Source organism: Centrocercus urophasianus, unplaced genomic scaffold (assembly GCF_019232065.1).
Source record: "Centrocercus urophasianus isolate 14NV4802_14NV808 unplaced genomic scaffold, USGS_Curo_1.0 seq_12, whole genome shotgun sequence".
NCBI lineage: Eukaryota > Metazoa > Chordata > Aves > Galliformes > Phasianidae > Centrocercus > Centrocercus urophasianus.
In genome coordinates, this window is record NW_024884364.1 from 44,573,711 (window position 1) to 44,586,677 (window position 12,967).

At 45.2% G+C, this 12,967-nt stretch overlaps 1 protein-coding gene across 2 annotated transcripts in view; it reads right to left on the reverse strand.

The window, feature by feature from the left end:
• REPS2 (RALBP1 associated Eps domain containing 2) overlaps window positions 1-3,658 on the reverse strand; it is a 95,735-nt gene extending 92,077 nt beyond the window's left edge. For both annotated transcript variants that reach the window (XM_042810174.1, XM_042810173.1), the window contains exon 1: window positions 3,464-3,658. In XM_042810174.1, coding sequence (XP_042666108.1) covers window positions 3,464-3,658 — 195 coding nt within the window. The remainder of the gene's footprint in view (window positions 1-3,463) is intronic.
• Window positions 3,659-12,967: the final 9,309 nt, after the last annotated feature.

The window sequence follows — 12,967 nt, forward strand, 5'->3', positions numbered from 1 at the left end:
TCCCTCAAAAAGCTCCTATTTTAACTGTCACCGTTCTTTTCCGCCCAGGAAAAGCATTCTAAGCATACAGTTAATGCCACCCCAGCTATCATGCAGGTAGTAATTCATGCCTATGAAAAATAAATGATGGAAAAGTGAACCCTTGCTAGCATTTTTCCAATGAAACAGCAAATAGCAGCTTAGCAACTTCTCCCCCCTCCCCCTCGCCCTCCCCCCCCCCAACCTCTTTTTTAATCTATCCACACTTCTGCTTTTTGAACACAACAGGACAGATAAACAATTCAGTGTAACTATAGAGACAGGTTACCACAAACACAAAACAACACACAGACCGTGCGGAGAAAAAGCAAGACCCCCAGTCTGAATTCTCCATTCACACAGAACTGGATGGAGAGGTCTAACTAAAAAATGCATCTCTGTGCAGCTTCCAAAGTCATACAATTAGTACTTGTCATCCTCAAAGCTCAAAATAACGCGGTTTGTTCATTTGTGGAGGAAAGAATGTGCTTTCTTAATAGAATTGGATCTCTGTGCTGATACTGCAAGCCCACAAATAAGACTACAGTTTATAAAACTAGAATTAAAGATTCCAACAGACCAACCGAATGAAAATTAATTAAGTCAAAAACTAATAACAAAGATAAGCAGCCCAGTGTAAAACTTGAGTCCTATCCTCCTGCTCCCTCATTTCCCAGAATCTTCACAGACTCACAGTAACACAGGCAAACAACAGAACTAGCACAAGCCATCTCTTCTTTGCTGATCAGCAGATGATAACTACACATAAAGCTCTATTTTACCTGAAATCTACACAAACCTCTGCCCATTGGCATGTGGCATACAAAACAAATGCATTTGGAATCCAAGGAGCCAACGAGCAGAGGCTGTACTCACTGAGGGCCAGCTTTAAAATGGGGTCACTCTTGAGTGCCCAAAACAGGACAAGGCAGAACAGCCACTGTTGCCTCCTGTGATGCTGGGATAGCTATACAGACTCGGGAGGACTGGGATCCTCTGAAGATGCCTGCCAGCCCCAGTCACATTACAACCCTGTGCATTGACAGCCTGCAGAAAGCACACTGTACAGTTGCTACCATGCCCTCCCTAGTCACACAAAGTGCTTTACATTTTTAATTCCAGCTGTAACTCCAATAATTTCTCTAGAACTGAACAATTTCTTGCTAGGTTCACTCCTTGGCCTTTTATTTAAAGCCATTTCAATAGCTGCAGCCTCTGCTGTACTGTACAGCCCAGCAGAAGAGCTGATTTTAACAAGCCTGTATTTAATGAATCTGCATTCAAGCACTTCATTCTTAGCGAGACTCACAGCTCTTGGGTGCATACCATCTGCTCCTTCTGACCTGACTGCTCTTGGATTGTTTCCTATTTATTCGAGCACTTCCTCTTCTGGCACATTCCCTCACATTATCTATCTGCTCTCAGCTACCTTACCAGTTTCATCTAAATAACCTCCTGTATCATGCCAACGAACCTCAAACCAAACTGAACACTGACTGCTATTTAGGAGCACATGTCCTTGTTTTTTCCACAGGAACTGCTACATTCCTGCATCCACCTGATGTGTGTCTAGACTACAAACTGATGATGCATTTAATGATGGCAGAAGGAGACTTCCATTACTTAGTTCAACACCTTCCCAGTCAACAAGAAATCTCTATCAAGACTGATAACAATAAGCTCCTTCTTTCACAGAATCATGGAACGGTTTGAGTTGGAAGGGACCCTTAAAGGCCATTTAATCCAACTGCCCTGCAATGAACAGGGACACCACAGCTACATCAGGGTGCTCAGAGCCCCATCGAGTCTGGCCTTGAATGTCTCCAGGAATGGGACATCTACCACCTCTCTGAACATGTCTCACTGTTCTATCCCAAACCATAACACCTTGAAGGCAACAGCACCACCTCAGCACTGCTGTGACACTGACCAGCTGAGAGCATGTGGATCAGTACAACCACTCCTCAATGAATAACCACGAGGATGAAAATCTGTAAGTCACACAAATGTAGCTCAGTGGGTTGGTAAGGATGCCAAGTCACCAAGCACTAGTTGTGGCAGATGGGGATTTTAAAAGGGCACATTCTGTTTTAAGAAAACTTCCACAGTCAACAATTATTTAAAAGAAATCATGTTATCTTAACCCAGCTGAGCTGCCTCTGCTTAAAACGCATGTTACCGATGCTAGTGGAAAAAACAGATGCCATGCACTGCTATGCCTTGTACCCATAACTGTTAGCACAGTACATGGCTTTTTTAAAACAGAAACCATTTAATTGCAGTTTCAGAGAATAATAAAAGACAAAACATCAGCTAATGTCTTCGGAAAAAAAGAAAAGTTTTTCTCATATCAGAAGGCTCACGTTTTACTCTTTTTTCTCCCCCATAATGTTAATTTTTCTCTCTCTTTTTTTTTTTTTTTTCTTCTCCAGTTCAAGAAAATGTTAATAAGAGCACCTGACAGCAGCGGGCTTTGGAACAGGAGCTCCAGTCACAGACTGTGATTGGTGCCACACAAACAAGACTGAGAAGGCAGGAAAGGGGAGAGAAACAGCCCAGGTCCCAAAGGCCTTATTATCCTGACGATTTCTGAAGCCAATTACAGACCTGCTTCCCAGTAACACTCACTTCACATCATAAACATACCAAGAAATAATCTAAAATAGTGTGGGGGGAAAATAAAAGAAAACTCAGAATATTGAAAAAATGGCATTTCCAGGCTTAAGTCACACATTAAATCCCAAACAACCCCCAAAGAAACCCCCAAAGCAGACAGTGATAACACAGCAAGATTTACTCCAAAGTTAGGATAAGGACCTACACAGCAAAAATAAGAAGTGTTTTTCTACAACTCTACGCCAAAGTCACACAAATCTGCCAACAGGGCTTTAGCACGCTCCATAACTAAGCCTCGCTAATTGAAATTGGACTCTTGGAGCTGGCCCTGTGGGCAACCCCTGTGCTCTACACAGAAGACGAAGGCCACGGTGCGACTCAAAGAAAAGCAACAGCAGTTTGCACGGCTGGTAAATAGCGAAGCGAGGACAAAAACACGCAGGAAGCATCCCCGCTTCCACCTGTGCGATAGGGATTTACGTAACACGGAGTCACGGAGAGACGGGCTGACAGCTCTCGGCAGAACAGCAGAGTTCCGATCCCTCCGTCCGCAGCCAGGTGCTTCCGTGCTCCCACCCGGCGCCGACACCGCTTCTTTCCGCTCGGCAAATAAAGGCCGCCGAGAAACGACATCCCCGGCAGCACGTGAAACCCCCGGTCCGGCAGCGGGGCTTCCCTCCTCAACCCTGCGGGACCTCCGGAGCTCCGCCGCAGCCCGCCGGCACGGGGCTCTCGGTGAGCTCGGCGCCGCAGCCGAGGCACCGCGGTGCCGCAGAGCTCCGCGCCGCCCCTCGCTCACCCTCCTCACGCCCTCGGCGCCCCGACCCACCTGGTGCAGCGTGTCCGGGGGCAGCTGCGAGGCCCGGAACAATTCCCCCACGCTGCTGCCCCCGGCGGCCGCCTCGGGGGGCGGGCAGCACCGCGAGAAGAGCTCCGAGTAGCGCTGTTGCTCGCTCTCGCTCAGAGGCACCAGCACGCCGGCGGCGGCCACGGCGGCGGGCGCCCCAGCCGGCCCCTGCTCCATGGCGGGGCAGAGCCGCTCGGCGTGCAGCGGGTGCCGAGCCGCCGGGGGAGGTGTGGCGGCGGCTGGCTGGCGGGCGGGAGGGAGGCGGGGCTGCGCCGCGACGGGAAGGTGCAGGCCGCGCCCCCTCCCGCCCCCCGCCCGGTGCGGGGTCGCGGGGCAGCGCCGCCACGGAAAGCCGTCGGCTGGGAGCTGTGTGCCTCCTTGTGCGGCGAGGGCACCGGCAGTCTCTCGTAAAGTGCTGGCTGCTGCTGGAGGTGCTGCCGGGGCACAGCCCAGCAGTGTGATGTGCAGCCCTGCCGAAAAGGACCTGGGGTAGTGGTGGATTGGAAGCTGGATGTGAGCCAGCAATGTGCCCTCGCAGCCCAGAAAGCCAACCGTATCCTGGGCTGCATCAAAAGAAACGTGCCCAGCGGGGTGAGGGGGGTGGTCCTGCTGCTCTGCTCTATACTGATGAGGCCTCACCTGGAGTACTGCGTTCCTATGTGGAGTCCTCAGTACAGGAGAAACATGGACCTGTTGGAGCATTTCTAGAGGAGGAGCACAAAAGTGATCCAAGGGATGGAACATGTCTCCTACAAGGACAACTCTGAGAGAGCTGGGGCTGTTCAGCATCCTGGGGACACCTGGTAGCAGCCTTTCAATATCTAAAGGGGGGCTGTAAGGTCTTTCTTCTCCCCTTCTTAGGGGACAGACTCTTTAGCAGAGTCTGTGATAACGGGACAAAGGGGAAATGCTTTCAAACTAAAAGAGGGAATATTTAGATTGGATATAAAGAATAAGTTTTTACAGTAAGGGTGATGAGGCAATGGCACAGATTGCGCAGAGAGGTGGTGGATGCCCTGTCTGTGTAGACACTCAAGGTCAGGCTGTATGGGGCTCTGAGCACCTGATATGGCTGTAGGTGTCCCTGTTCATTGGCAGGGAAGTTGGACTAGATGGCCTTTAATAGTTCCTTCTAACTCAAACTTTTCTATGAAAATTACTTTATCCTTTCCACACCATGCAACTGTACCTCCTAACCTGCACAAGACATGCAAACCTTTTATTCTGCCATGAATACATGTGTCAGTCTTCTCAGTGCTCAGAATGCTGCATGGTTGTGGTTTGCAGTTATTGCCAGCTGCATAGCTCATGATTATGATAAGAGTGTTAAGGGACTGTTAATGGGGAAATCTCTGTTCCCTTAGGGATAGTGGATGTTTTGCTGTGGTGTTTTGTCATTGTAAAACATACTGTTTGGAAAGAGAGCAATTGTATCTCAGAAAGTGAACTCTGGAGCCCAAATTAGAAAACTCAGAGTAACAACGTGAGTCCCTAGGAGAAGGTGCAGCAGAGCAAAGGCTGGGCTGCATCAGGGCTGCCAGCTTCTGTCCGGTACAAGATGCTGGTCAGAGGAAAAGGCACCAGCATTATAGAGATGGCATGGGGCTTTACCTGATTGCAGGGTGTTTAATAACAGCAGTCCTGTGAAATTAGATCCTATCTTCACATCAGCTGATGGAAAACAGCTGTCTAACAGCTGAACTTGAACAAGATGGACAAAAAAAAAATACTGACATTTTACATTTTCCTGTGACTGAAGATACTTGCTGACAATTGACTAGCTCAGTATTTGTGCTGTTAACATCACAAATACTCCCTTCTGCAGTACCTCAGCAGACACCAGCAGACGTTTGTCAGTGCGTTGGCTCCAGTTTCTCTTAAGTTCTTCTGAGTTGGACGGGCAGGAAAACACTGACAACACCCACTACCACAAGTCCTGTGGTCTGTCTTCCCACAGGTGCACCTGTTACTGCAGACACAGCTTTTTTATTTTTAATTTTTCCCTCTGGACAGTTTTTTCTTCTTTGTTGACCCCTTGACCAAGGACTGACCCTCACAGGCTGAGGGGTGAGGCAGGGAAATCAGTGCCCTTTACTTCTGCATGAAGTGGCAAGGATAGCACCACGCTGCTGGGTCTGCCAGCAGTGTGCCTCCGTTTCCTATCTGTGCTGTAGTCCTTATGAGGGTACATAAGTTCAGACTGACAGATGCTCAGTGGTAACTGAAGCCGTACAAGTAGATAGGGAGATGTTTTAAACCTTCCTGTTTACAGGCAAATTGTGATGTCAGTATAGGCTACTAATTTTTTTTTCTTTTTTTAATGACTGAGAAGCAGTGCCCATCAGTAAACCAAAACAATGTAAGTATTTATTGTTTGCTGGAAAAGAATCACGTCAGTAATGTAAACTGGAGTGAAATCTGACTTATCAAAGTACGCTTTAGATCTGTGTGTGGTCCTCCTTTCCTCCCCACCCAAATAACAACAGTGACTTTAGAAACAGCCAGCAGCAGTCCTACAAACACTTCCTTGATCAAGGGTGGGAGGGAGATGAAAGCATTATTAAAAGAAAAAAAAAAGAAGAAGAATAAATACTGCTTCAAAAGTTTTGATAGTAGGAACAGTAGTAATTTTAGTAATATGTATGATAAGTATTTTTTTTTTTCAGAGTGAAATGATCGGTATAGACAGACATGTATAATACAACATATATAATCAACACTAAAAAAATCCATTTCAATATGGGGATCTTGGGAATAATTATATACATATGTTTGAGCAGTACAATCCGAAGGCCGAAAACTAGAACATGTGCATTATTTCATTCATCTTAGGGCTCAGACCCTGCTAAGTGTGCCCTGGCCAAAAGGCACAAAACCTGTCTGACAGCTGCGTCCTGTTGACAGTGACAGTGTTCCATGTATCACTGGGCGAAGCTTCAGATACACAAGAAAATATTTGGCTGCAAAACTGTCATTTTCCCAGATCAGCTCCAGTGAATCTCACCCATTGTTACTAATAACAATTCTTTTTGTTTGCTTTCTTTGCAAAATGAATAAAGGCTTTGGTGACAAGTAGCTGGTTGCACAGGTTTCACGCCCATTGCTTCAAGCACACTTGGAACATAATTGACAGCCCTGGAGATTCATGTATCAATTCAGCGTGTAAATACTCTAGCTGAGAGTACAGATCCTTTATTATTCTTCGTGTTGCTGCTTGCTTGAAGATGTGCTATCTCTAAGAAAATAAGGATAAATGGTTAGTGAACCATAAAATTTGATTCCCTGTCTTCCAGCTTGTTAATGCCTCTAATGCATGAAAAACACTGGAGAAATAGCACCTATTTCCTAGCTTTGACCTATTCAGTGTTTTCAAGAATTGAATGGCATTATAAATGAGAACTGCCTTCTCTGAGCAGACTGTGGGAGATGCGCTTCGTGTCAGTTTTTTCAGTAAGCAACTGAGAACCATAGTGCACCATAGAAAATAACTATCGAGCTCATAAAATATTTGACAAATATCCAAATATTTATTGTCTGGGTGGAGAGGGAATGAGGAAAAGAGGACCACACACAGATCCAAACCATACTTAGAGAAGTCAAATTTCAGTCTAGTTTACCTAAGGGACATTATTATTTTTTTTCCAGCAAAGCATAAATACTTACATTGTGTTGATTTACTGCTGCGTGGGGTTCCTTAGATACAGGAAAGTTTTGAAAACTTGCAGTGGTATCACAACTAGCTGTGTTTAGAATAGTCATTTTACAAAGTCTTTTTACAGACACTAAAGCATGTGGTGTGAGCATCAGTGGCACCAGGCTAAGCGCATGCACACTCCTCTATAACATCAATGCCAGAAAGAGGACACTACTTTTCAATAACTTTCCGTGAAAGTAGAGCCTCGTTTCCATCAAAGCCCTTGGTAGTTTATTTCTTTTAAAATATTGGCTCCATGTGAAATTGAAAAACATAGTATTTTAGGTGTACATCCACTGTAATTTAGGTTTTGTTTTGAAAGATGGTCTACTTCCTTTTATGTTTTGTAGATGCAAGGGGTCGCTCAACAAGCCAAGCATTAGAAAAAGTGGTTCCTCTATACTTTAACACAGGAATTTCACAAGGCCTCCAGCAGCAATCCACGCATCTGGTTCCTGCTAGAATGCACTACACCTTTCCACACTGCAGGGCAATGCTTCCTGCAGATCTTATCAGCAGCAGCTTGAAATGCTGGGCCAAGAAGTGCTACTCGAGGAAGGCATACACATCCCTGGAAGTCACATGCAGGAAAACACAAATAAATAGGAGGGGCCCACAACTGTCTTTGCTCACAGATGCGAGTTAAAAGATTTGTCTTGCAGTATAACCACAGAAAAGGAGGGAGGCACGTGTCAGGTGTAAAGGTGATAACAAGAGCATGGATTATAATTAAAGAACATTTCTTAGTGCTTGGTGAGGTTGCTAATGTTCCACCACCTGTTTCTTTTAACAAACTCTTACTGGCACTCGTGCTCCTGAGTGCACAGTCATCGCAGAATAGCACAGAGACATTATTTCAATGAAGCCTCTAATGCAAACCAAAATGTGTGTTTTCTACTTCAAGAAGTATTGATTAAATAAAAAGCCACTGCGTGTTTACTTCTCTGTGTGTTAGTCAGCTAATTTACCTCCCCAAAACTTTGCCTTAAGACTTGGGAAAAAAAAAAAAAATCCAAGAAATGCTGAGTTATGAGATAATCTACTGACCAAAAAGGGCTTTCAATGCTGCTACTGCAGAATCATGCTTTGTGTGCAGCTTTTACCTAAGGAAAACAGTATGACCTGAAGAAAATAGTATGCTCTGTTACATTTTAACAGAGCAAGTAGTCCACCTAGTCCTCTAGTTAATTCACAAACTCAGTGTAAAACACAAACAGATCAGCTGCAAAGTGTTACAGCTTCAACTATGACCACTGATAGTGGAGGCAAGTGACAAGAATTTATACTACCAATTTTTCCAGACCAAACACAGCTACAATAATGTCTTTGCAACTGCAGCAAGCATTGTTGCAGGCATTTTTTGCAGGAACATGCACTGTGCCATAAAGCTTGTAACCTGCCTGTGGCAAATCTCTTCATTCAGCATCAGCTTTAGAAAGGGTGCACTTGTGCTGCATTGTGCATTATGCAAAAGCTGCTATCACTGACACTCTATCTGCAATGCAATTGAAGCCTTTGGTGCAGCTCCAGCCACCAGAGCCTTGCTCCATCCTTCACAGCATTGTGCCCAGGTCTCATTACCTTTTCATAACCTCACCCCAGGGCAGGGCCTGCTTGCGGGAAGGGCCAGGGGCTGGGCAGCCTTGACTGGTGGGGCAAGCTGGGTGGTAAGGCTTAGCTGCAGGGCTGTTGTGCCTTGATAAGAGCCTCCTCTTCCTCCTCTTCCCTCCCCTCCAAGCTAACAACAGGTACTGGAGATACGGCTTTGGGAGGAAAGAGTCCCAAGCTGCATTCATATGGATCTGGCACTGCTTTTTACAGCAGAGACAGCCTCTGACCATCACAGCCATTAAAGGCACATACAGGAGACAGAGAAGATAGCATAGCAGCTGGGCTGTTAGCCCAAACAGCTTTTATCACCTGCCTGTTCATGGTCAGCAATCAGCAAGAAGGGGAAGGTACCACAGAGGTAAACCATTGCTCTTTACCTGTGTGAAAGGCAAAGTTGTAGAGCTGTCCATGGGATATTCCGTATTGTCAAGAGAGCTTCACCTGTGCCACAGTGAAGGCAGAGCATTACATGGTTTGTGGTGTATCCCCAGGAGCTGTTCTCCTGTTGAAGACACTTGGAGTGTAAGGCAAAATGTTCCTTCACATCCCTCTTCAAGCACTTTCTCCTGCTTACAGACTTCAGGAAGGAATACAACTAGCTGGCCAGCACATTACAGAGTACTTCCAGCTAAGCTCCTCACTTAGTGACATATGATGCAGCCACAACAGCTTCCCACACACAATATCACAAATACCCCAACTTGGAAGGTATCCCCAGGGATCATGGAGTCCAACCCCTGGCTCCACATAGCACCACCCGAAACCAAACCCAATGTCTGAGAGCCCCTTTCAGACGCTCCTTGAACTCCGGCACTGGGGCCGTGCCCACAGCCCTGTGCATCCCGTTCCCCGCCCACCGCGCTGTGGTGCAGCCCCTTTCCCTGACCCCCAGCCGCCCTCCCCTGACGCAGCTCCACGCCGTTCCCTCGGGCCCTGTCGCTGTCACACAGAGCAGAGCTCAGCGCTGCCCCTCTGCTCCCTCTCATCTATTCTTCATTTGCAGAAATGGTTTGTACTTTCTGCAACTGTATTTGCCGAAAATCCTTTGTAGATTTGCTACTGAGGTATCTAAAGCTGAGATTTAAAGTAAGAACAGGACTGAGCCTGAAATCTAGGCCAGTCTCCGCATGTATACATACTTTTTATGTTATTGCGCCAACAATGTTGATCATTATAGAAAATCTGATTTTTTTTAGTTACGTGCATTCTCACTGCCAGTGCTGAGAAGCAAAGACTAAATATTGTTAAGATATTATTTGTGTCACGGTTCACGTGCTCTTCATTTTGTCCCATGTAAGAATTTCAGGCAATTGACAGCTGACTGTTATTCACTATGTAGGGATTAGATATTAAATCTCATCGTGGTAGAGAGGGAAGGTGCATGTGAGGAGGATCAGTTACATTCTTGAGACTTGGGATTTTGTCTCAGTGGGACTAAGAAGGATACAGTACCCTTCCTACTTTTGCTGTATTTCCCACACAGTCCTGCCAACATTTTTTGTTAGTAGTACAAATAAAATATTCATAATCTTACAGCAGTCTTTTGAAATATGGACAATGTTCGCAGGGCATTCAGATGCTCTAGAAGGGTAATGGGGAGCAAATAAATGTGTGAAGGACTAGTAGGCAGAAGGTAATTTCTGACATTAAACCCGGAGTAACCTGAGTTGTCATGGCAGTAACTAACAGGAAATAAGTTGGTGAAATGCAGAACCTGATTACAAGCTTCAGAAGTTATCCTGCATGAACGATCTGGCCACCACACAGCTACATTCAGAGACGTGTGGGAGGAGCCACACTAGTTGGCTCACAAACTGAAGCAGTACAGCTGCCTGTGCCAAGGTGACAAGCTCAGGTGAAGAATAATAGCAAAATTGCCTTTCTGGAATCCAAACTATCACTTGTGAATGGCACTGGGCCTGGCTGTTGTGACACACCAGCTGTTTGGTGCTAGCTCCAGGTTTTCCACTACTGATTAGCATTGTGTCACATAGCTGTGCATCAGGAAGGGAATGCACAGAAGTGCGGGGACACAGCATCCACACGGAGAGCTCTGTCTGGGTGGGACAATAGTCAGTGACATAGCAAGAAGGACAGGTCAGGGTTTGGAAGCATCTCTTGAATAAAAGAAGAAAAAAGCATCTCCAGGCTATCTCTGCCCTCTTTCATACCCCTCCTTAGAGTAATTAATGTCACAGCTCCCTGGCTATGGGCAACCTGAGAACTTTATTAGGTTAAGGTTAGATATTAGGAGGAAGTTTTTCACTCAGAGGGTGGTGACACACTGGAACAGGTTGCCCAAGGAGGTTGTGGATGCCCCATCCCTGGAGGCATTCAAGGCCAGGCTGGATGTGGCTCTGGGCAGCCTGGACTGGTGGTTGGCAACCCTGCACATAGCAGGAAGGTTGAAACTAGATGATTAAAGTGGACCCTTTCAACCCAGGCCATTCTGTGATTCTGTGATTCTATCATCCCTCCACCATCCTCCTTGCCAGGCTTAACACTATGAGCCATATCCTCCCTTTCTATACTTTCATCTGCAAGTTATATGGGAACCTTCCCATTATTTCCCCTCCTTGTAACTGACTTGAAGATGTTTCCCCTCTTTGTAGCTGACAGAGAACTCTCTTCATTTCTGTTAGGGGATATAGCCCCTGAGACTAGAAAATCCTGCTTCTGTGCCTGAGGGCATCATTTGGAATCTATGGTTGATGCCACCTTTTAATATTCAGCTCTAAATCGTGGAAGATTTGTAACACTGGAGATTAGCCAGGCAAAAACAAGAAGGAAAGATGGCCTGTCTCAAAGGATCTCTAACACAGGAGTGCAGGGGGCTGAGGCTCTGTGCTGTACCCAAGCTTACTGCTTGCATGCAATGCCTGGCTGCATCCTACACCTCACCTCACTACATACCACTGCAGAACAACCCAAGGGATGCAGCCTTTCCTGTTTACTCTTCTGGGTGTGGCAAATCAACCTCTTGTGGCCCATGTATTAAAAGAAACAATTGGAACTTGGCCACAGGATGTCTCGCTACTCTCTTGCACTCAGTCAGACATTTTACAAACATTTCCTACAACAATGCTTCAATTACGCTCATAATTACTATTGCAAACTCTGATGTTCTGGTGCAGCATCACTGTGGTGAAACTTGGGATTATCCCACCCTAATTTTTTAGGGCTCTATGAACAGCTAGAGACAAAAGGTTTTCCAAAACATTCCCGTTATAAACTAAAGCTCTTAGGGATGTCTGGTGTTTTTGCTTTAGCATTCAATCCAGTTGGGCAGTATCCCCATTGAGTAGTAGAAAACAATAAAAGGATCTGTGGAAACCACAGAATCATTTTGAAGTAGAACAGCTGAGAAGTGAAGCCCCTGTTACAGGATCCGAGGCTGAGATGCACAGTGAACACGCATCCTCTTTTTTCTAGCAATTGTGTTAGAGCAGTTGTGCTTTCAAACACTGTTGTACTTTCCACACAGATTAAATGACATACATCTAGCAAGCCTTGACCTTTCGAAAACTATGGATAGTTTAAGGGAGAAACTCATTATAATTTAATGAGTGTATTTGCTCAAGGAGTAACTGATTTAAAGGAAAAATATTTACTCAAAGTCATGGGGTTTATTTTTCTGTTCTTTGCTGCCAATTTATTTTTCATTTTGGTCATTCAACATAAACAAGGTAGATTTTTTGAACTCTGTATCCTGCTACAGAAGAGTTAATTCATTCCTAGAAATATTTATGGCATTGATTTCATATTTATTAACTTGCAATATAGGGATAAAGCAGTATGAAAAGTTTATAAAGTATGAATGTCTACAGTCAAAACTAAAGTATGGCTATACTGATTTTGGGGAGTAATTTTACTATGCCTTATATCTTAATTGATTCTTTCCTGTGTCAACTATGTACAGACAGGTATCTGACCCTGAGGGCCAGATCTCTTTGTATTTGCTTGAGTTTAAAATCTATGAAAGAATACTGAATTTCCACTGCCCATAGTTGCAAAGTTAAGGATGTGCAGGATAATGGCCTAAGTATTTACAGTAAGACATCTATCTTACTGTAAAGATCTGCAATAAGAAAGTGTGCCAGATGAGGCTCAATCTCAAACATGAGATTATAATTTTCTACCTTACTAAATTGTCACTGAGGCTTTAATGGAAGTGTACATTC